Source organism: Oryza brachyantha, chromosome 11 (assembly GCF_000231095.2).
Source record: "Oryza brachyantha chromosome 11, ObraRS2, whole genome shotgun sequence".
Classification (NCBI taxonomy): domain Eukaryota; kingdom Viridiplantae; phylum Streptophyta; class Magnoliopsida; order Poales; family Poaceae; genus Oryza; species Oryza brachyantha.
In genome coordinates this window covers 5,335,588-5,360,394 of record NC_023173.2, presented here as the reverse complement: position 1 = coordinate 5,360,394, position 24,807 = coordinate 5,335,588, and the positions used below count along the sequence as shown (strand labels likewise).

At 42.7% G+C, this 24,807-nt stretch overlaps 1 protein-coding gene and 1 pseudogene across 1 annotated transcript; one reads left to right on the top strand and one right to left on the bottom strand.

Moving 5' to 3' along the window:
* Positions 1-2,159: 2,159 nt before the first annotated feature.
* Positions 2,160-7,086, top strand: LOC102710916 (annotated as a pseudogene).
* Positions 7,087-15,324: 8,238 nt separating this feature from the next.
* Positions 15,325-19,672, bottom strand: LOC102710631 (probably inactive leucine-rich repeat receptor-like protein kinase At5g48380). The gene is made up of 3 exons (XM_006662795.3): positions 19,381-19,672; positions 17,286-18,162; positions 15,325-16,806 (listed from the first exon to the last, which is right to left on the bottom strand). The coding sequence occupies exons 2-3, from the start codon at positions 18,102-18,104 to the stop codon at positions 15,805-15,807; spliced, it is 1,821 nt and encodes a 606-aa protein (XP_006662858.1). The 5' UTR covers positions 18,105-18,162; positions 19,381-19,672; the 3' UTR covers positions 15,325-15,804.
* Positions 19,673-24,807: the final 5,135 nt, after the last annotated feature.

Genomic DNA, 24,807 nt, shown 5'->3' with positions numbered 1-24,807 from the left:
TCAACCCTAGGTTATGATTTGCTCTACCCAGCAACTTCCTAGAAGAAAGCCTAAGTTTTTTTCACTTTTAAGAGTTACCTAAGTTCCTTGCGGAGGCTAGGTGGAACCTTCACAAATTTTCTGGGGCAATCCACAAGAATCGGATGCTATCGGGCGACATCTATTTGTCTAGGAGAGTGATCTCCAAGAATGCTAAGCCCCAAGGATCACCATATGTATCCATGGACTCCAAATGAATCACTCAAGAACTCTCCACCTAGAACTCCATCTCTAGACTTGAATACTCACAATAATCACTCTAGATAGTCATAAAACTAGTTAGGAGGGCTTGAGAGTTGCTAAAACTACCCTAGGAGGCTGCTAGTTCGATTTTGGAAGGCGCAACAATGGTTAGAACACTAGAGTTCAATATATAGACCTATCATACGTCATGTAGCCATTGGAGAAGTCACCTAACCGGACCGTTCGGCTAGGAGCCGGACCTGTTGGCCCCGTTCGACCAACAGTTAGGGACTCTCTCTAGGAGGTGGTCGGACTGTCCGGTCTGATTGGATAGTCCGGTCCAGGTTCTCTAGAATACTGACTCTAGACCAAAGAGTTTTAGACCAGTTCACTCATGGATGCATATAGAGTCACTTGCAGCCCCTTTTAAGAGTACGGTGATCCTATGACTCAAAAACAAAACAAAAGATCATCGATCTTGATCGGAAATTGCATGGGAACACTTTGATCGATTTAATCCTGCAATCCTTGTTGAACCAAAACACTTTTTCTGCTTCACAGGCTTGTTAGCACAAAGATGCTTGAATATCATTGTCATTAATCAGTCAAAACTTGATTAGGGGCTAGATGCACTTTCACTTTGGTGGTGAACTGATCACAAGATGACATATCCCATGCTTTTCAAAAACTAGCACGGGTGTGTTGACAGTGCCTATATCTATGATGTCCTCGAATTGACTTTTAATCTTTATGGAAGAATTATTTAGGATACGAGAATAAGTCTAGGCAACGAGGTGGTAGAAATGATACTTGTCGTCAAAGACTGAGAGCTAGCTAAGGAACAAGGCCAACAAACCATAGAGAACCGAATTTGGTTGCTCAGTCTGAGAATCTTTATCTAGATCAGGATGGACTAGATTAGTAACTTTTTTATTTTTTTTATTTTTTTGAATTTTGGCATGTAGGTTGTACTCTTTCTTCTTTGTCATGTTTTCTTAATTATGAGTTTTTACGTGACAAAGTTTTTGACGAGGCAACTCTTTAATATCAACCTTAATAATAGATCATTGCCCCCTTTTCCCTTATATATTTCCTCATAATTTTTTCGTATTTTCCTTCCTAATTCTTGTATTTCTTTTTACTCTACTTTTCTCAGTCACGCACTTGCGCATCATATATTGCCGCCCGCGCCTCCTGCCCACCAACAGCCATGCGCTCTCAGCCCTAGCCTCCCACTCCCTCCATTCAAACAAGGAAAATGTATACTTTGACCCTCCCCCAACTATGACTCCAATCTAATTCATACTATCCGACCATACAATATTGACTCCTGCAACTATTAAAATTGTGCAAACTAGATCTCTCATAGTTTTGGTTAATGTGGTATGTATGTGGTAGTGTTTACTTGGTCTTCATTGCACGTGGCATCGATGTAGCCATTTTGTAGCTTTAGAATAAAAATAAAAGAACAAAAAAATTTGAGGAGGTCGAGACAGAGGCATGGTCACATATTTTGTGTTTTTCATTTTTATTCTAATGCCAAAAAAAGGCTACGTCAACACCACATGGACCAAGACCAAATCAACACCGCCACGTAGGCATCACATCAACTAAAACCGCTTTCCAAACTACCAATGAGTATATAATTTACGTTATTTTAATAGTTGGAATCAATAAACCTATTTATGGGGTTGAAGGATAAGAATCAGATTCGAGCCACAGTTAAGGGGTAAAAGTTTTTTTTTCTCATTCGAACAAACAAGAAGCGCGTGCCAATGGGCTGCAGACGGCCCACGGCCCCAGGACAGGTAGCCTTGTGTTGTTGTTGGGCCATGGGCTCAACACTTGGGCCGGCCCGGCACGGCCCGGCCCGCTACAGGCGTCGTGCCTAACGGGCCGTGGCAGCCCGGTTCAGCCGTTTGGCCATCTATTCGGTCTCCTCCTCGCGAGTCCTGCGGCGACGCATCCTGCTGCTTCCGCCGCCGCATCGTCGCCGCCGGTGGGCACACATCCTCTTCCCCATCCCTCTGCCTCTCCTAGACCTGGAGGTTATTTTGGATGTTTTTGGAGTTTTGGTGATTTCTGATTGTTTTTTTTTTTGGGTGGTTTGATTCTAGGATTAGGGATGTCGGGCCGGCAGCAGTCGGAGGAGCCGGAGGAGCAGGTGGACCTGGAGGGGGACGATGACACCATGGGCGACGACAACGGGTACCGCCGCCACCGCCGCCGTGAGGACTCTGAAGAGCCGGAGGTGGAGGAGGAGGAGGATCCGGCCGAGGGCGACGGCCGTCAGGAAGACGCAGGGCCGGCGGCGAGCGAAGGAGGCGCGGGTGAAGAGATGGACAAGGCCGCCGGCGATGGGCCTGAGGGCGAGGAGGAGAAGCGGAAATGGGACGAGCTGCTCGCTCTGCCGCCTCAGGGCTCCGAGGTGTTCGTTGGTGGTCTCCCACGCGACACCACGGAGGAGGAACTTCGTGAGCTATGCGACTCATTCGCCGAAATCCTTGAGGTATCTCGATGCTCTCGTCTTCTTCGGTACTCTCTTCATAAATTTTTATAAGGTGTATTTTTTTACGTAAGCAAGTCAAATTTGAAGGAATTTGACCAGTAATTAGTTAATACACAAGTACATTTTGGTGTTAAGACTTGTACTGTTAGATTCATTCTTGAACACAATATTGGTTTCATAGCTATTAGAAACATATTTTGTGAGATATTAATGGTCTTCAAAGTACTTGAACACAATATTGGTTTTATAGATATTAGAAATATATTTTATGATCAATTATTGCTCGAGTTTTTGTTTCAAAGAAATTATGAAATCAAAATACACCTTATGAAAATGTAGAGTTTTATTTTCCCACCTATAGTATGTACTGCAATCTGACCTGATGCCCTCGATGACAGGTGAGGTTGATGAAGGATAAAGAGACCAAGGAGAACAAAGGATTCGCATTTGTCACCTTCACCACTAAGAATGCAGCTCAGCGTGCTATCGAGGAACTGCATGACAAAGAACACAAGGTAATCTTTGTGGCTCTCTGGGTTGCAATAGAGGAAATCTACTCACATATGCTTATGTTGGTGGTTTATTCTTTGGTGCAGGGAAGGACACTGCGGTGCTCATTGTCGCAGGCAAAGCACAGACTATTCGTTGGCAATGTACCCAAGGGGATGAGTGAGGAGGAGCTGAGAAACATAATCCATGGGAAGGGGCCAGGTGTTGTCAACATTGAGATGTTCAAGGTGTGTCTGTGATTTCATGGTTGTATTTTACTTTTATGACAAAGGTTCCAAATTTTCTAATAGAGATGTTGTCTTGGTCCTGCAGGATTTGCATGACCCCAGCCGTAACCGTGGGTTCCTCTTTGTTGAGTATTATAACCACGCTTGTGCAGATTATGCCAGGCAGAAATTGTCAGCACCAAACTTTAAGGTCGATGGTAGCCAATTGACCGTCAGCTGGGCTGAACCTAAGGGTTCATCAGATTCTTCTTCTGCAGCTGCCCAGGTATCTTTACTACAAAAAGGCCCATTGGAGACACTGAGTCTGCACTTACTTAGAATTAACCCCATCTACCATCCATTATTATCCTTATCTATACTATTATAAAAACCAGAGTTTGTTCCGCCCTTCCAGCCCAACCATCACGTGTCCTTCCCATCACATGTGGTGTGCAACGTCGTGCCGTGTCCTTGTTATGTCAGTGTAAACAGAGGCGAGTGCCAGCATATCCTCTCCAAATAGTCTCTCCCCATGTCCTGCAGAAATTGTTTCCCCATATACACTTGCGATCATATCCCACACCTGGTGTATGCCATTATCTTCTGCTCACACATTTATCCCACCTCCATGTGCACTATGTTCAGGCAGTGTGGTCAGCACCCTACCAACGCTGATGCTCTACAGATGGAATGCCTGCATACTTGACACCGCCCCCAACACCAAGCATTGATGTTCCCTGTGCTCAAAACTGTTACATGCACCAGTCCCGCTACTATAGTGCTATCTTCCCCTCAGCCGCTCGACCTCAAGTTGCTAACTGGTGTCCACAGATCTACCAGCTCTCCCTCTCCAATATCCACTGCCACTTGGCTACACACCGTCCCACTCCAAGCGTAGGCACCTCCATGCCCTCGCTAACATCACTGGTGTAGAGTACAACAAAAGGCAGTGTCAACGGTGGCTGGCAGCCTGGCACCATGATGCGGGCAGATGTCAAGATGGCAATGTGACATGGGTCATGTGTGTGGCAGCTCAGGGAAGCTGCAGGGGAACATCTTCACAGCAAGCAGCAGAAAGTATGCATCGGCAAGATTGTCTTGTGTCCAGCCGTCCATCGAAATGGTGACACTTGCTGACCTTTTTCCTCTTTTGGTTCCTGTGTTGCTGCCAGGGGGTTCAAATAAGGATTTGCCTTAGATAATAGCATTCAGTTATGTACTTATGTATGCATACAAGGTGCTTGAGAAAATGCTCAAGAAACAAGACTAATGGATTTTAGAGCATACAGTAACTTTTTAGTTTGTTGTGTTGAAGCTGCTGGGTCTTTCTTTAGAGCACAAGGAGGTGATCTGAATGCAGAAGGTTCTACTTTCGTTTGAAGTTGGAGACTTCATGTTTCGTATCATGAGCACCAGCAATTAGAAGTCTGGTTCAAATAACCAGTGCTTTGCTGATTTAGCAGCGGTCTTTGGCTTACCAATTGTTTTATCTAGAACTGAACACTTAATTTCTAAGAAAAAAATGCTCAATCACTTTTTTCTTTTCGAGACATATATACATGGGTTCTCATACACCAACAGTTGTATGCAAGCTTATGTATCATGCACGCTATGTTTGTCACATATTTGCAAAAATGTATTATAATATATCCTACAGGTACATTTAGATGTATTCAGTTTTTTCTTATATATGAAAGGTGCAGTTCTATCTTAATTTTTTTTAATAGCTTGAAATGTTTTTAATCTTAAATTTTATTATTAGCTTAGAAATGTTTTATCCCATCACACCGCACAGGCCGCTGTAAATGAAAAACTCTGCACTATTTATTATTCAACTAATGCAGTGCAGCTCTGCACATCGAAGTAGAGCCCCTTAAGGAAAAAAATGTTTATATTGCTAATTTTATTAGGGTAATGTACTTGTAAAATAGGCATTTAACTTCTTTTATGCCATAATTTTGCTAGAGAATTGTCAAATGAGTAAAGAAACATGAATCTGTGATATATTTGGAGCTATTTATATTTACTTATTTCTTGTTCACATTATATTGTGAACCAGAATTACCTGTTACTATGGCTGAACCAGAATAGCCATCGTTTTGTGGATGTAGAACCAAACATATTTTGTTGTCTGTACATCGAAACAGTGTGCCGTAGTAGTTAGGATGTCTTCGAAGTTAGTCTACTCGTTCAATGCCACTGACTCAGCTCAACCTGTGCGAGGTTGTCTCTGTTGTTGATGGATTCTCCTATTTTTATGATGCACTTTTAGCTTGTTGAATTTTTTATATTCACAGAGTTTAGTAGGTTTAAAATGTTATCATCTTTTTTGTTGAGCCCTAGGAGCATTTGTCTGAATGACATTTCCTTTACAGGTGAAGACTATATATGTGAAGAACTTACCAGAGAATGCTTCTAAAGAGGAGATTAAGGAGATTTTTGAAAGGCATGGAGAGGTTACAAAAGTTGTTTTACCACTTGCTAAGGCTGGCAATAAGAGAGATTTTGGTTTTATTCACTTTGCTGAAAGATCAAGTGCACTGAAGGCAGTCAAAGGAAGCGAAAAATATGAAATTGATGGTAATTTTTCCTCCGTTTATCATTTATCATTATTCATTGAACTTGATCTTCTTTATTTAGGTAGTTGCTTGATGTGGATAGCAGATGTGGTTTGTTCATTTGCTGCAATGATTTCATGGGGCCTTTGCATTGAGCTCTACTACACGCTATATTAGTAACCACTAACTTGTTAGTTTTGGATATTAAGGAGCCAGTGACATTGCCAAGAACTTTGTCAACAGCTACTTCTAGATTTTGTTCGTCAGAATTAGAGCTAATCTTGCACTGACGAATCACAGGGCAAGTATTGGAAGTATCAATGGCCAAGCCTATAGCTGACAAGAAACCTGATCACTCGTTCAAGCCTGCAGGAGCTCCAAATTTTCCTCTTCCTTATGGTGGCTACATGAGAGATCCGTATGGTGCTTATGGTGGTGGTGGTCCTGGATACAACCAGGTAAACCAAACCGTTTGTAGGCTACTACCATATTGACATTGTAGTCTGTCTTTATGGACTTTTTTTCTTTTTTGCAGACTATGATATATGGTAGAGGACCAGCACCAGCTGGAATGAGGATGGTTCCAATGGTGCTCCCTGATGGTCGTCTCGGATATGTTCTGTAAGATAATTTTTCCCTTGTGCTAGGGTAGTAAACAATTCTTATCACACATCTTCATTTCCTCACAACTTGTTTCTAATGTTGATAGGCAACAACCTGGGGGAATTCCTCCTCCACCCCCACTGCGACGGGGTGACCAGAGGGATGGTGGTAGCCGAGGTGGTGAAGGGAGTCATGGCCGGCGATATCGCCCTTACTAGTTTTAAAGTTCCCTTCTGCCGCCACCCATCACCCAATGCCATAAATTTGTTAATTTACGAAAACAAGATAAAGCTTGTATTCCTGTTCCAGCATAAAACCTGCAATAGCCCAAGACATACGACATTTTTTTTTTCAATTGTAGTTATGTGTAGCGCGGTGCTTGTGGCTTGAAACAGTGTGTTCAAGCTTTGTATTTCTCACGGCGTCTGTAGCGGTAATCAGACGAAAAAAATTATCAGCAGACATCCAGTTGGACCTAGCTCTGTTCTTCCTTATTTTTACCTGAAAATGCATGTCCGGCTTATGCCAGTTTTTCTGTTGCCTCGTTGCCTCTCCTGGCTGTGTTTGCCAAATTTTTTTTCTGTTACAGACAAGATTGGCACAAATTTGAAGGCAATAAATTTAACTGTGAAAAAACTGTAGCCAATAACGATCTAAGAGTAATTGTAATGGTGATGTCAGGTTGGTTTCCTTCTAGTTGTTTTATACCGTCTTTGTCTTAAAATACAATTAATTATATATTGTTTAATTATTTATAATTTGGATGGCCATTATTTTTACATGATAGGATGCATAATCTGCTGGAGCCTGTTTTTTTAGAGTTAATTAGATCTGTGTCATCGGAACTTTCACGGATTAAAAAAATACCACTACAATTCACTTATATGGATTCACTTATTCAGATTAATATCATCGATACTTCTTTAAAATTAGATTTAAAATTAGATCATGCCACTACGTCGTCATCAGTTCCGTCGCTCCTCCAACGTTTTGCATCCATCCATCATCCTCCCCGTCGAATCCCTGCAAGCGGTAGCAAGCAGCAGCGACGAGCAAATCCGGCGGCCTGACGATGGAGTCTATGGAGTCGACGACGAACACGGAGGCGGGGGCGGCAGCAACTCCCACGGCAGTCGTATGCAGCAGCAGCACGCGAACGCGCCGGCACCACCCCGGCCTCCCTTGCGAGCTCGGTGGCCTGGAGGTAACAGGGGTGGGTGGCCGGCACCCTGGAGGAGCCGAGGTAGACGGCGCCACGGCCGAGGCGGCCCACGAGGTCAAAGCACCTCGCCATCTCCGCCCTCACCTGCACCAACCAAACCAATCAATCGCCAAAAGCAAGAAGAAGAGAGGACGGTGAGGTGAGGTGACCTACCTCACGCGGACTGCTCCTCTCCGGCTCCATGGCCGCCGCCTCATGCTCCCCTAGCTGTTGCTGCTGCCGCCGCGAAGGATTCGCGCCGGAGGCGGCCACGCCGCTCTCCAATAGCCGGGCTCCGCTGCTCCTGACGAGGTGCGGGGCACCATGGCCGGGCCATGGCGGATGCAGAGACGAGAGGGGACAGCAGCTGCGGTGGAGGCGGCCAGCCAGCCCTAGAGGAACGCGCGAGATGTAGCTCGGAGCCAAGTCCGCTTCCCACCGAACTCGCCGCCGCCGCCGATGGATTCTGTCCCTCCGGCTTTGGCTCAGAGCCAAGTCCACGGCGCTGCTCCGGGACCTTTCGCCGCGTTCTCCTCGGCGCTGCTCCGGGAGCCCTTCGGCGCCAGCAGCAAGACAGCGACGCCAGCAAATGGTGACAGTGGCGGACGTTGAGCGTCCGGCGGGATGGATGGAAAACGTTGGAGGAGCGACGGAACTGACGACGGAGTGGCATGGATTCAAATTCAAACAAATATCGATGGCATCAATCAAATAAGAAATTATAATGATATTTTTCTAATCCGTGAAAGTTAGAATAGCAGAGATCTAATTAACCCTTTTTTTATCATATATTTTCAATATGATTATAGGATGGCATGAATCGGTGGATTTGCCCTTAGTTCATTTATAGGTAGCACCAGATGACCAGACACTATCTATTTAAACTTTGACAACTCTTATTTTAAAATAGCATAAACGCTTAAAATGATGACATATCATTGAAGTGTATTATATTAAGCAATAAGATTTTGTTTCTCATATGCTAATTATTTAAAAACTATTAGCACTAGTACTAGTCAATTGTATCATCTATAAAACAACGGAGGGATTTTGTATCATATATAGGGGTGACAATGGGCCAAGACCCTGGGATTCTTTCATAATCCTACTAAACCCTTAAATATTTTTAGCTAAAAAACCTATAAAATTTTAGTCCACCCTGTTTTGGATCTTATTCCATAAATTTTATATAAAAAACTTCAACCCATTAGGGCACTGCTTGTGCAGACCCAAGGATAGTTTCTATCTGTGTTTATTGCTATGTCATGTAAGCAATTTGCTTATGTGGCAGGTTATTTATTAAAGAGAGAGACACAAAAATAAAGAAACTGGTTCTAGATTAAGACCCAGTGTCTTTACGTAAAATGAAACTGGTTCTAGATTAAGACTCAGTGTCTTTACATAAAAGTTAGAGAAACAAATGGGTCATGTGACCACGAGATATAAAAGTTACATTATAAAAGATGATAGTTTCTTAACACGATATCCTATAGTATAGAAACTAAGGCAGTTTCTAAATACCCTTGCCACCTCAAACCACACAACCACTGCACAATCTGAGCTACCGACCAGCGACCGATACCCACGTCTGACAGACATTGTTACAGCAACCTTAAGCAATTCGTAAGTGAAGACCTGCAGGTTGTCTGCGATTGTTTGGTTTTTTAATAGAAAAATCAAACAATATATTTATAAATAAAAATTAAATTGTGAATAAAACTTTATATACTTATTCTTAGCTATCTAAAAGCCAAGGCTGCAAAATATATTTTGGTGAAAGAACCCCAAAATCAACTCCAAATTTAAGGTTGAAAATTCAAATTTTAGTTTATAAGCATAACCAGAAGTGAAAAGATAGGTAAAAATTTCCTGTCATATGGACATACGGCCAAAGCGCGTTTTCTAGGGTCAACTGCCAAAATACTCTTGTTAAAACTCTTAACTACTAACTTTGTCCTAAAATCTAAATATTTCTAGATTATTTAGCGGAAATTAAAGTTAAGAAGAAAAGATTACGATGTTCCTTAATAAATAAGAAGTGAATGGAGGCTAGAGAAGAATTTTGAATGAAAAATTATTGATAGGTCTAGTACTATATATAGTGCCATAAATATTTATATTTTATATCATATTTAAATATCAGAAATACTAATATTTTGAAATGAAAGGGGGTATATCAAGTGAGCTGAGCGTCCATACAAGAATTGTAATAAATGCTCCGCATTATATCGTCTTGATGAAAACCTCGCACAGCAAAAAGGAAAATAAGAACATAACTTCTTATGAAATTTTATTTGTCAAAAAAGTTCATATAATATTTCTTATATCACCTGTTTTTATAATACAAATTTGCAATTGCCTCTTTGTCATAGTACGTTATTCCTACAACAGAAAAGTGTGTGAAGTTCAAAACCTCAATAACAAAATGACCATAAGGGTTTATACAGGTTCTGGTTTACAATACACTACTCTTTGTGTTCTCTGATTTTAATGGATGTAATGTGTATTGCTTACAAATATTCTTGCCTATCATAAATTTATAGATTGACCCATGTTTTTATATTTCAAAAGAGGCCTTATAATATAATTATTACGTAGAGAAAAGTAATAGAAAGCCTTGTAATGGTCCACTCTAGCATCATTATGCTATTAGACGGCTTATCGCCACTGCTTTGCCCTAGGAGCCATGACCCAGGGCCCTAGGGCTAGTCAGCCCTTTTGTCCATGACACATGGCTGAGTATGCTCCCGTGCCAGCACGTGTATAATACAGGGGTCATTGCTAGCCAAGGCGGGCAGCTACACCTTTCCATGTTGCCAAGCTAATGACCTGCCAAGTGAGGTGGCATCCCTGGTAGCTTCGGGCTTCACCACCTCCCAACTGTATGTGGTTGTCAAATTATCCTAAACTGTAATTCACCTTTGAGCGTCCATCATCGATTGATGGGATAGTGCTGCTCCTGAATGAATCACTAGGTTTACCATCCAACATGTACCGCTAGTGAAACCCATAGGACTTAACCACACGTTACTCCATTCATTGGGATTGTGACAGCAACGCCCTAGGGTAATATGTATGCACACAGGCATGTGTGTGGAACGCCCGGGCCCCTGGCATCACCTTGGGCTCCTGGCACTTCTATGCTATTCAGTAGGACCTCGAGTTGAGTTAAACGAGTTTCTCGAAAATATCATTGATGAAGAAGTTTATGATGGACATAGCCTACTCACTGGTGGTGTACCACTTGGACACTGTGTCAAGTGTTTCCTACATATTTCTATTATGTAGGTCTCAACATCTTTCTTACTCACAAGGAGATACATCACTAAAGTAGAAGGATGGGGGCCGCCATAACCCTAGGCCCCACATAACATCGGTAACATTGCACATTTCTTGTAGGTGTAGATCTTGTATGTCTCCACACCCTCTTTGAGGGATTCTCTAAAGCATTGTGCGAGGAGGGGGCACTGGTGCTCTGGGCTGCATGCCCCAAGCATGACCCTTGCGCCCTACCATCCAAGCCTTGCATTGCTCTTCTTTTCACTGGCATTGGTATTATTGGGGTGACTTGACGATCCTTGACAATGATACAAATGAGGTAGCTTGGGAGTTGGGGAATACCACCGATTATGCCACGACTTTAAACTGGGTAATTCAATTCTATTCATGTAATTCAATATTACTTTAATATTACTTTAGTTTTTCATGGCATATATGTTAACTGCACAGGTGCGTACCTTTAATAGTTGTCATATATTTTCTGGAAGTCATATACTAATTTTTGAAGAGCTCTTTTAAGGTGCTCCATGTTACCTCTAGTAAATCCTGGCCGTTCAATTTTTATTTGTTTTGTCTAATGATAAATAAATTTTCACAACTTAATTAATTGGTGAAAGCACAAAAAGGATATAATTGATAGTCCTATAAACATTACTTCCAAAGAAAAACACATGCAAGAAATCCGGGTCCATAAAATGCCAAACATCCAATCCATTCAAATGGCCCATGCAGGTTATTATTTCAAATATGTTAAGTGATTATTTAAATTTTCTTGGTAATCAAAGTTACACAGAAATCATGGTAAGATTATGAAATTAGTATTCATAAAAAAATATATTTTACAATTCAAATGACTGTAGTTTTAAAATCTAAAATTAGAATAGCTGCAATGAAATTAAATATGGTTTAGATTTCAAAGTATTTGAAAATTTCATAAGCATGTGAATGATTTACAGTTTGAAATATAAACACTAGATTTGAATTATGCTAATTTGATAGTAGAATTTAAAATTCTCATTATGATTTAAACATGCACAAAGTTGGAAAATTATAAAAGTAAGTACCTTGCCATGTTGTAATTTGAATTTTGAATTATGGTAAATGAGAACGTTTCATTAATTACTTACTCTATAGGCATCAATATTTTATAGTAGTTTGTAGGACTTTCTTTCCTTTTTTGTGATCTCTTACCTCCAATGAGGTAAGAGGAAACCTATCCATTGGATCAACACAAAATGAATGGTCTAAACAACTTTGGAGCGTTGTAAGAAAAAAAAATCCATTTTTAAAAGTAAAAACTATGTTACTGTTACTAGTGCACCGAAAAACAATGTAAATTCTGTCCAAGGTTGATAGTGCGTAATTTTAGTGGTAAGGGTTAAAAGTGAATGATTCAAAAGTTAGAGTTAATAAACACCTTTCTTATCTTATTATTGTATCATTGTGTAATGACATATGTGCCTGTCTTTCAATGAATGCAGAATGAAGTTGTCAATGCTTTTCTTAGAGGCTGATCCCCAAAATGCAAGCTCTGTTTATTATAATCTTCAGAAGAAAGTCAAGGGAAAGTTCACTGATTCTTCAAGGAATGATGCTGTCCTCATTTCAAGCAAAACGTCCATAGTAGCTATCATCATTTCAACAATTACCTTCGCCGCGGATTTCACCTTGCCTGGAGGATATAGCAACGATGCAGGGAACGACGGACTCCCCATCATGGCAAGAAAGCTCGCATGTCAGGCATTCCTGGTCTGCAATGTGCTCCCGACTTGCAATTGCATTTTTACACGTTGCCGCAACGTGAGAAGGTCTTCAGTTCTTGCTTCGTTATAGATTCTTACTAGGGTTATTGTTTAGGTATTTCATAGAAAAAAACCAAACGGCATATTTGTAAGTGAAAGGTAATTTGTGGATAAAAAAATTATATATGTATTCCTGGTGATCTAAAAGTCAATGCTGAAAAATAAATTTCGGTAAAAAAAATTCTAAAATAAACTCCAAATGGAAGGTTGAAAATTTAAATTTTGGATCGTAAGCACAAGTATAAACGAAAACATGGGGTTTGCATACATGGCAACCACTGGCATTTGCTACTGGTTTATACACCGTATTGGCCCCAAGGCTCCTATGGCTGGCTATTGGAATATTTATGCTATCGGTTTTGTTACCGTATATAACTAACCTGCTGGGTGAATGCCCAGTCTTGAAGCTCAGGTACCGATTGGGTAAAACATTTCACTCCGATCTCCTTGATATGGTGTGATATCATCCATTTTTCAAATTAGCTTTGGCTATTTTCTGCTCACATTAGGTTTCAAAGCATTATGTAAGTTGTGTACTTCTTACCTATTGATATCATGTTCCTAAGAATTACTCCCCCATTCCTTAAATGTTTGACGTCATTGACTCTTTTATACACGTTTGATTATTCGTCTTATTCAAAAAATTTACATAATTATTAATTATTTTTATATCATTTCATTTATTGTTAAATATACTTTCATTATATATATAACTTTACATATTTAATAAAAAGTTTTGAATAAGATGAATAGTTAAGCGTTTATAAAAAAAAGTCAACGGTGTTAAACATTTAGAGACGGAGATAATACTTTTTATTTGCATCCATGGTGCAATAGCCGCGAAAAGTCTGAGCATGTCTCAAGTTTCAGAAGGTTTGAAGGAATTTGCCGAGTTTTAGGCAAAAGCTTATTCCTTTCCTAGTAAGTTTGGCCAGGGCTCTAGCATTGTTCAGGGAGTCTCAAAAGAAGATGAAATAATTCCAGAGTTCCGTCCAAATTTCTGGAAGATATGGTGCAGACCGAGCACTACCAACATGTAGACCGTAGCCAACAAATATATGGTTGTGCCAAACGCACGTCAAAAAAGCAGGGTTCCATTCAGTTCCGGTCACCCTAATTGCCTTCTGCATCTGAGCAACACAGCCTAGTTCAGTCCGATAACGAGAATGTAGTATTGTAGCAGTATTAACAGGGGTTGATGAAACCGTGGTAACCGCACACTCCACCATGTCACGGTAACAGTAAGCGGCAGTAAGGACGGACATATGAATTTAGGCTAAATTCAAAAAAAACTGGGAAAATTTGAAATAAAAATATATGTGGTAGAGATTGATTTGTAGAGATGTTTGGTAAAAGAAATAGATGAAAAAAATAAATTTAAACACAAGAACAAAGTGAAAACAAAATATTGGCCAAAAAAGAAAAAAAATGACACTTGTGTTCTATATTGATTGCTTGCAGTTATCCCATGGTAGGGTTAAGTAACAGTATTTGAATTATCATAGGGTTACGATAATATGAAAAATAAAAATCGTAGTTGTCGCTTATTAGATAACAGTTACTACATGAATTATCTGTAGATATACATTTACTTTCTAGGGAGATGTATATAGAAAAAATAGATGGTATAATATTTGTGCTACTTATTACTTATATTCTGGTGTACTCATATACTTTAAATATCACTTCCGTTCTATATTAATTGCCACTTATCAATTGTTATATATATAATTATTATAATACCCCTAATTAAAATAGATGTCAGAACTCTTTTTTTTAAATAACATGTCTTAAATGTTACAGCTATAACATTCTAATTGTTTTCTATTTTTATATAATTTTATGATATTTTCTGATTATTTGAATTTTTTCACCCTTGGATTTCACTCTTTACGGTTTTCTCTGCAAACCGCGTGGTTTCTACGTAAAATCGCACGGTTTTGGTCGACATACCAAGGCTTTCGCCCTTTTTGAATTCAAAATTTGTAAATTCAAATTTGGCATTAGCTCCACCACCAGTCGGTTCGGTTGTTTCGTATACCCTAAGTATTACCATGCTACAATGATTTTTCAGAAGAAAAGAAAAGAAAAGGAAAAAAAAGTAACGCTACCATGGGACTTACGACATTTGAATTAAGATCCTTTGCAGTATTGCCCCTACAATTCTGCAGACTGACATGTGGGCCTTACCGCCTGTGGAAGCCACTTGTTAGTGAACAGTACTGATATATAGATCTTACCATCTGTGGAGCCCACTTGTTAGTGAACAGAGGATATGATCCAGGACATTCGGCTTCGGCAGTTCAGTACAGTAACAACAAATTCCGGTCCGTTCACTCTGGTAGATCTGATGGCTAATTTGGGACGTTTAGATTTCACAAGGTACCAAATTACCAACTCGGTAGCTCAAACCCAGAAAGAAACCAAACGAACACAGTGATCCCACATCTCATCAGATTACCGTAGACACTAACTGTAGTTAAACCTGGGCCAGCCAACTCCACGTTAACAAATAAAAATGGTAAAAGAACGCACCAAAACAACAATGTGAAGAATCGACAACCCAGTGGTACTGTTCAACATTACTAAAATCTACGAGTTACTGCAACTAAGTTCGGATGCTGATACAGTTGGTCCACCTTACAACAGCAGGACATGCCAATCCTAGAGATAGTACACAACAAGGCAAGAATATACAGAAAAAGTTTTTAACGTGGCTAATTGATACAGATCTTACAAACCAAATGGCATGCATATGTTGGAGCTTACTGCTTTACCTAGTGTAGCTCAGTAATGCAAGTAATGGGAAAAAAAATACTGAGCTGGGTTCCATTCAGTTCAGATAACCCTGATTATCTAGAAGCTTCACAGTAGCTCCTGCATCTGAGCAACATCCATTCATCATTCAAACTCTCTAGTTTGCAACGATAAGCTCATCCAACTGTTGGGCTTCAGCAGTCTGTGGTTGCATCGTCAATTCATCATCTGCAGCACTAAAATGGTATTTCTCGCCAATAGCTCTCATAAGCTGGTAAACCTCAAACATTGTCGGTCTTTCCTTGTGAGCAGAAAGCACACAAGAACATGCGACCTTCATGAACTGAAGCAGCTCAGCATCATAATCCTTTCCAATCAAAGACTTATCAACTGCATCCTGAAGGATAGAATTATTTGATAGGTATGTTATCCAATCCACTAAACTCCCTTTGAAGTTTTCCGGGGCATTTTTCACCTGTGTAGGCTCTTCACCGGTGACAAGTTCAAGCAACACAACTCCAAAGCTATAAACATCCCCTTTTGGAGTGGCCACAAGGGTGCGTGCATACTCAGGAGCTACATACCCCAGGTCTCCAAATTCACCATTGACAAATGTGCTCAGGTGTGTGTCAATGGGATTCATAAGCCTTGCCAACCCAAAATCAGAAATATTTGGGTCATAGTCATCGTCAAGTAATATGCACTTTGAACTAATGTTCCGGTGAAGGATGCGGGGATTGCAACTGTGGTGAAGCCATGCCAACCCTTTAGCAGCCCCAATAGCAATTTTGAGCCTCAACGGCCACTCCAATGACTTTTTCTCACCAGTCTGTTGGTGTAGCTGATCATAGAGTGAACCCTTGGGCATATACTTGTATACCAAGAGCCTCTCTTTCTTAGCAATACAATAGCCTAAAAGAGGAACTAAGTTACGCTGCCTAACATTTCCCAATGTTGACATCTCAGATGCAAATTGACTCTCCGAATGTTGAGTATCCTGTAGCCTCTTGATAGCAAGGAATGAACCATCTGGGAGTGTAGCTTTGTACATAGTTCCTGACCGACCAGTTCCAATAATATTTTCCTTAGTAAAATCACCTGTTGCCTTCATCAGATCATTCAACTTCATCTTTGCAACAGATTTCTCAAACATGGATACCTGAATTAAAAAAGTGACAGTTCAGCAAACAATACTGTTTCCCTAGGCGAGTGCACTGATTAATGAAATGTTATCAGGTCTGATGCTTAAAATAAATCCCTGAGGATTGTACTCATAAAGCATGTGGTTAAGTTTCCTTTAGAGATGGGTGGGGAAGGGGTTATGACTTGATAACAGATTGGACAAGCAGAAAACTACTCTGGATATTAATATACTACCAATTACAAAAGATATTTCATATAACAACTAAAATCATTGGTAAGTGGTGATTTGGTGGCATGGAAAGATGTTAGAACACCCTTTTGAATAGCCAAATAATTCTTAAATCCCCAGAACAAAAGTCATGATTAGATAAGACCCTAAGTGAATCACCAGAAAGTAACCAAGTTTTATAAACTAGGAAAAGGAAAAGGCTGCATTCAAATAAATAGATGTGCATGCTAAGAAACTAAATCATAATTCCAAAATGAAGAGTATACCTTCGCTCCTTTTGCACCCTTAATATTCTTTGCCCATTTATTTTCTTCCACATCCTTTTCCTTTTTCTTGGCAGGCATTTTCCGCAAGAAAATGAACAGAATAACACCAACTATTATAAACATTATAACTGCACCAGCAACAGCAGAACCAATAATGACCCCTGTACGGCTGCTTGAAGTGGTAGTGCAATCATTGCTCAGAGGTTTCCCACAGAGATCTTGATTTGCGAAACTGGAGGATGAAAATTTGCCGAAAGATGAAGGTATTGGCCCTGATAATTGATTGTTGGCAACATTAAACTGGGTTAGGCGAGAGAGAATACCAAGCTGCCCTGGGATTGTTCCAGTCAATTTGTTATTTTGCAGATTGACAGTATTTAGATAAGTACAGTTAGATAGGGATTCTGGAATATCCCCTGAGAAACTATTATAAGATAGATCAAGGTTTGTAATGAATGGCAGCTTTTTTGAGATATCAGCTGGGATTGGACCAGAAAGGCTGTTGCTTGAGAGATCCAGTGAAGTCATGCTACTGCAATTCTCAAGCCCATCAGGGAAACTGCCCTTAAGACCCATGCTGCCAAGACGAAGAGAGAGAATCTTATTTTCATTAGGATGCCAACACTCCACACCATTGAAACTGCATATAGCTCCCTCAGTAGTGTTACCAAATGTCCAGTCTAATTTATTGTTTGGATCAACTGATTCCTTCAGTCTCTTTAAGCAGTTGATGTCATTTAATGTGCCATAGCATGATTGACAAAGCATGAAGCAGATGAGAAGTTGGACGATAGTTGTAAAGGGGAACTTGACCGCCATCCTGGTATGCTCTAGCTGCTGAATCACTTCAACATCCAAGAATGAAGTTGTTGGATGCCTAAACAGAAACATGAGACAAAATAATGAGAACATCCCCAAGAGCACTCCTTCTATTTGACAATATTTGTCCATGGCAATTATAAGGATAGATCACAAAAGCAAAATCCAAGGAGAAGTTGATGCAAAATTACAATAAATACCCATAGTAAATGGCATTATCAGTTATTAAACCAATTATAATGCATTAAACTAGGGCCAGACAACAACAAAATATAGAAATAAACATATCCATGATTTTGTTAATTGACAAAAAACCCAAGCAACCAGATAAACTTGTGAAATGGGGGTATCTACTTATTCAAAAAGTTAGTAAGCAAATGCTCAAGAGCAAACAGAGTTTACCAATGCTCGATTCATATGGATGCTAATGAATCTGAACATATATGCAAATAACATATTCATTGATCCATTGATGAATCTATAGTTAGAGCTAAAACATCCCATAATATAAAATGGATGGAGTATACCGATCTTAATAGCCCAACCTATTTAAGATACATAATAGACAAGGAGATTAAGGGGGTGTTTAGATTGAGAAAATTTTTGGGAGAAGTGTCACATCAAATGTTTGATCGGACGTCGGAAGGGGTTTTCGGACACGAATGAAAAAACGAATTTCACGGCTAGCCTGGAAACCGCGAGACGAATCTTTTGAGCCTAATTAATCCGCCATTAGCACATGTTGGTTACTGTAGCACTTATGGCTAATCATGGACTAATTAGGCTCAAAAGATTAATCTCAAGATTTCTTCCATAACTGTGTAATTAGTTCTTTAGTTCATCTATGTATAATGTTTTATTTAGGTGTACAAAAATTCGATGTGATGTTTTTGGAAAAAAAATTTAGAAACTAAACAAGGCCTAAATGCAATAAATGCTGGAATCGAAGGTAACAACAGCAAAAGGACAATTTTTTTTGTCACTGATCACCGGTTAATATGAAAACTACCAAAATCAAAACAGTAATAACCATGGTCAACATGCGCTAGGACAATACAACTGGAGCATTCCCCAAAACGGGGTCATCTACAAGAACTAGCCAGGGGGGTGGTCTCGCGGTCGTGGCAGCAAGATTTCGATCCGACACCAACAGCGCGGCACAGAGACACGGAGCAGATCAGGGAGGGAAAGCGAAACCGGCATCGGGCGGGGAAAGCGTCAAGGCAGGCAGGAGGGAGTTTGACCAAAGAGCTAGCGAGAGGTAGAGAGTACCAACCTCCCTGCCGGCGGCGACGCAGCCAGCTGGAGGTACCCCTTCGCGGCCGCCCGCCCGCCGATCCCGCACTCCTAGGCCTTCCCGCCGGGCCCAGCAAAGCGCGGCGCCCGATCTCGCCTCGCCGCCCCCGCTCGCCCGCCGCTGGATCCCGGCGGATCGGGGGCCTTTAGCCGTGGCAGCTCGAGCTCGCCCGCCGACTCCCGGAGGTGGGTGGGGGGGGGGGGGGTTGCTCGCGGTCGCCGTCGGAGTTGAGCAGGCGGCGGAGTGGCGTGAGGGTTTGGACCGTGGACTGGACTGGACTAGAGTGCTGCTGCTGCTGCGACGGAGAGGAGAGGCCGTTGGATCGGGTTTTAGTTTAGGTCAGTCAACCGATGACGATTGGGATAGTATAGCTCGGTCAAATGTGCAGCTCAGCGGTCAGTCAGTCAAGAGAGCATTATCATGGATACTTATTAGTACTGTCCAAAGAGCATTTTGCAATATATATCAAAAATTTGGTATTAAGAAATCTTATTACCCGATGAATCATTGTGGGGCAGATACTAAAGTGGGTACTATCTTAAATATATATAGGCCCTCTTGGCTGAGCCATCTAACTAAATTCTCTCATTTTTCACGCGCGCATTTTTCAAACGGTTAAACGGGTTATTTTTTACGAAAATTTTCTATAGAAAAGTTGTTTTTATAAATCATTTTAATTTATTTTATATTTTTATAATTAATAATTAACTAATTATATACTAATTTTTCCGCGCAAGGTAATTTAACTTACCACCCAGCGAAGAACGCGTCCTTACTGTGAGAACTGCAGCTCTCATCTTTCTCTATTCCATCCAATCATTTCTCTTACATACGAGCCCAGTTTACCATCTGCATATAATGAGAACATACGTTGAGATGCCCTAACAGCGTTAGGGCTGTTATTTTGATCAACAAAATTTAAAGAGTGGTATATAGGTCCTTAAACGTATGTGTAATCTAGGTTCCTGAACTCTCAAAATGTATTTTTGGGTCTCCGAACTTGTCCGAAGTTGTCATATAGGTCCAAACAGGCTACAACCCGCTCCATCCGCTGATATGCCATGCCACGGTGACGCCTACGAGAAGGAAGAGAAAAGAATAAGAAGAGAGATACTGACATGTGGGATCTACATGGCCCCAACAACACGTAGATGCCACCGTGGCATGCCACGTCAGCGGATGGAGCGGGTTGGAGCCTGTTTAGACCTATATGACACCCCCGAATAAGTTCGGGGACCCAAAAATACATTTTGAGAGTTTAGGAACCTAGATGACACATACACACAAGTTTAGAGACCGCCGGTGCACTTCGCTCAAATTTAAATCCTAGATTTAAAATAGGGTGAGTTAAAATTTTATAGATTTATGAGAGAAAGTACAAAGAATCGTGGTCCATTATTATCCCTAAGTAGCATACAAGATCAGCTAATTTAGTATTATTAGCCTGCTATCAGACCGGTTTGATAATATATAGCTAGGATCTCTTTTTTGGTGGAAGCGCTATGAGTATATAACCGATAATATCGAATTGGCTTTCCCTTTCCTTAACTTGGTTTTTTTTTTCTTTTCGATATGAGCATATTTTCGTCATCATTTTAGATGCATAAATTAGCGAAAGCATACATACACACAAAATTAGCGAATCCAGTGATCTCTTCCATCTTCTCCGTCCACCATCTAGATGTCACGCCCAGAAATTCCTCACACGAATTTCTGAACTTAATTGTGTATTAATTCCCTGTCCAGGATCAGCCAGGGTACACAAAAAGACAATGTTGATTACATAAGTTCTTAGAAACAACTGAAAATTACACTTATTCTAGCGGAAATGCAGCGGAAAGAAAAACAAAAGGGGGTAGACTAGCTCCAGCGGGTACGGCTCCAGTCCATAGGCAACACTTTGACGGCGGAACAGCTCACTCCTGAGAGGCACCTCCATCGGACTCAGCTTCTAGCTCTGAGTTGGGAAAGTTAAGCAAGGCTGAGTACAAACCACCGTACTCAACAAGTAACACGGACAAGGGGGAAATAAATGATGCATAAGAATTAACAAGGACAGGCTAGGGTTAGTTGCAATAAAGCAGCAGTTTAAACAAATGACAGAGCTTAAAGAATAAAGGTAATTTAGAACGGTAAAGCATAAATAAAATAAGCAGTTGTAAAGTACCACAACACTGTCCAACGTTACACCACGTTGCAACAGGCCCAACCACTACTCAACATTACACCACGTTGCAGTAGTCCCAAGTGATAACCGATTTATTCAAGTTATTACGGTTCACTAATCACAGTGAAGCTGGGAGCTCGCCCGTAACCGTGGGCACGGCTATTCGAATAGTTTATACTCTGATCAGAGGTGTACTACTGTACCCACAAGACACGACCCCACTACACTTGAACGTGCGCCGACATACCACCACGGCATACCGGAAAGGAGACCGTGATAGGACCCGTTACACAACCCTCCCTATTTAATCGCACCACACTTCAGGTTTCACCCCCTCCTTTACACCAAGTCAGGAAGTCCCCTCTTGTGCCTTGGTAGATCCGGAAGCAGGAGAAGCTTTCGTTACACCACGATTGCCTGTCCATACTCCATCACGCTAACCCTTGCCTGGGTACGTCAAATAGTTCAAAGTCATGCTCTAAATCCCACCTTACCGATTTCGGCATGTGGTTAGCACTTATTTACTTCCAGGGTTTCCCGTGAACCGGTCCTTAATTACCATGGGTGCGACTCTCAAAACCATGCACCCACAGCCCACCATTATCAATATTTTAGTTGACATTAACCCGTACCGGGTAGTAAATCATTATCTCGGCTATTCAGAACTAAGCATAATTAAATGTGATCCCATGAGCTATTTGTTCTAAGCATGGCTAAGCATTAACCTAGGCCTGTCTCTAATCAAGTTACCCCTGGTCCAGCAATGAATAAAGTTGGATAAACAACGGCATAATAATAAGGTTTACCCGAAAATAACATAAAGTAAGTACTTTAATTAAAACAATGCATATTTGAAGTAATAAAGCGGGGAATTTGCAATAATGGGTTCAATATGTTCAAGGATGAGTGTCACTTGCCTTGCTCTGGCCCCTGGGAACTTCGGCGACGATCTCGAAGTAAACCGGCTCTTCGGAGGGGTCCGAATCTAAGCGACAAAGCACAAAAATAAATAAAACAGGCACAAACTCTACTGAAACAGCAAAAGAAACTATTTTTAATGGATTCTTGATAATTTTATGAATTTAATGAAATTTAAATGGGCCTAAACGGAGACTAGATGAATTACTTATGAATTTTAGAAGTTTTCTGGGTTTTTTAACTAAACAGAAAAGTCCTAAATCAATTATTGCGCAATTAATGGGGCTGCTGACGTCAGCGAGGAGAGAGGAAACTGACGGCTGATAGGTGGGGACCACCTGTCAGTGAGAGAAGGGGAGAGGGAGAGACTGACACGCGGGCTCGGGGAGGAGAGAGAGGAGGCGGGCGCGGGGAACGACTGACGAGTGGGGCCCACTCGTCAGCGGGAGGGGAACAGAGAGGAGCAGAGCGCGCGGGCTCGGGCGGACGGCGGCGACCGGCGGGAGCGGCGGCGCACGGCGACGGCGCGACGACGACGACCGGCGAGCGGCGACGGCGCGACGGCGACGACGGCCGGGGCGGCGACGCACGGGCGCAACCCGGTAGAACAGCGGCGACGGCGCGGCACGCGCGGGCGCAAGCAACGGCGGCCAGACGTCGGCGACGCGGAGGCGACCACGACCACGGCGGCCGGCGGGAGCGGCGAGCTTCGGACTCGTCCGGCGACGGCACGTGACTCGACGGCGGTTGGCCGGAAAGGGGGAGAAAGAGGGGAGGAGGATGCGGGTGCTCACCGGCGGCGGCGAGGGCGCGGGCGGGCGGCGAGACCGAGGCGGAGGTGGCGACGCGGGTGGGTGCGGGAGATCGGCAACGGCGGCGGAGAGCGATCGGCGGCGGCGAGGCGACCGGGCGCGACGGCGACGACGCGACGGAGGAATGCGCGGCGCAGGGACGTTCACCGGCGACGACGAGGACGGCGACTGGTCGGCGACAGCGACGCGGAGGTGATGACGCGGCTGGACAGCGGCGAAGGCGTCCGACGGCGAAGATGCGCGACGGCGGCGAGAGGCACGGCGGCGACTCGAGCGGACGGCGGAAAGTGAGCGACGGCGCGCGGCGGCTCGGGATTTATAGGGTGGCGGCACCGGCTAGGGCGGGCGGAGGTTGGAGACCGAGTCGGCGACGACACGGTCTCGGCGGCGGCCGTTGCGGCGGCGGCGGTTGCGGCGCGGCGGCGGACTCGGACTCGGCCAGCGCGGCGCGGCGCGGGCTGGCGGAGCTCGGTCGCTGACAGGTGGGCCCCACCTGTTAGTGGCGCGAGAGAGAGGAGGGAGGCGGCGCGGACTCGCGGCGCGGGTGAGCGGGCGACGCAGGAGATGGGCCGGAGACGCGGCCCAGGCGGGGCGCGCGCGGAGAGGGGAGGGCGGCCGGTCGGCTGGGCCGGCCGACGGGAGGCGGTGGGCCGGCTCGGCTGGGCCGGCCCGGGAAGAAAAAGAAAAAGAAAAAGAAAAGGAAAAAGAAAGAGGGAGGAAAATTGGACTTCGGCCCAATTTGAGAAGGAAGGGAAAAAGAAAAGAAAAAGGAGGGAAAAAGGAAAACCCCACTTTTGCCGAGTTTTAAATTAATTTGTTTGGCCAAATTTTATACTTCTGCAATTTGAATTTAAATCCAGTTAGTCGATTTGCGAGCCTCGATTTAGTTGAGTTAATTCCTTTTAGAGGGATTTTTCCTGAGTTAATTAAGCCAATTGTTACTTACGAATTTCTTTTTACAATTTAGGCTTAGGACGAAACTCCGGGTGTGACAAACTTACCCCCCTTAAACGGAATCTCGACCCCGAGATTCGGAGGCACTGGCGAAGAGGTGCGGATGGGCGGCCTTGAGCTCATCTTCTCTTTCCCATGTCGCTTCTTCTTCTGAGTGGTGACTCCACTGAACTCTGCAGAATCTGATCACACGGTTCCGAGTCTTCCTTTCACTGGTTTCTAGAATTCGTGCTGGCTTCTCCACATAAGTTAGATCTTCCTGCAGATCGATGTGCTCGGAGTTGGTCTGTTCTTCAGGCACACGTAGGCACTTCTTGAGCTGCGACACATGGAACACGTCATGGATTCCAGCCATGTTAGCGGGGAGTTCCAACTGATACGCAACTTCTCCCCTGCGTTCCACTATCCGGTATGGTCCCACGAAACGTGGTGCCAATTTTCCTTTGGTCTGAAACCGGTGCACTCCTCGCAAAGGTGTGACGCGAAGGTACACATAGTCTCCTGCTTCGATGGCTAAGTCCCTTCGACGATTATCTGCATAACTCTTCTGTCTGG

Excerpts from the sequence above, each read along its gene's own strand:
- LOC102710631 (XM_006662795.3), bottom strand. The coding sequence starts at position 18,104 with ATGGCGGTCAAGTTCCCCTTTACAACTATCGTCCAACTTCTCATCTGC. Across the intron at positions 16,807-17,285 it reads AGGGTGCAAAAGGAGCGAAG|GTATCCATGTTTGAGAAATC; the intron begins GTATACTCTTCA and ends TTTTTAATTCAG.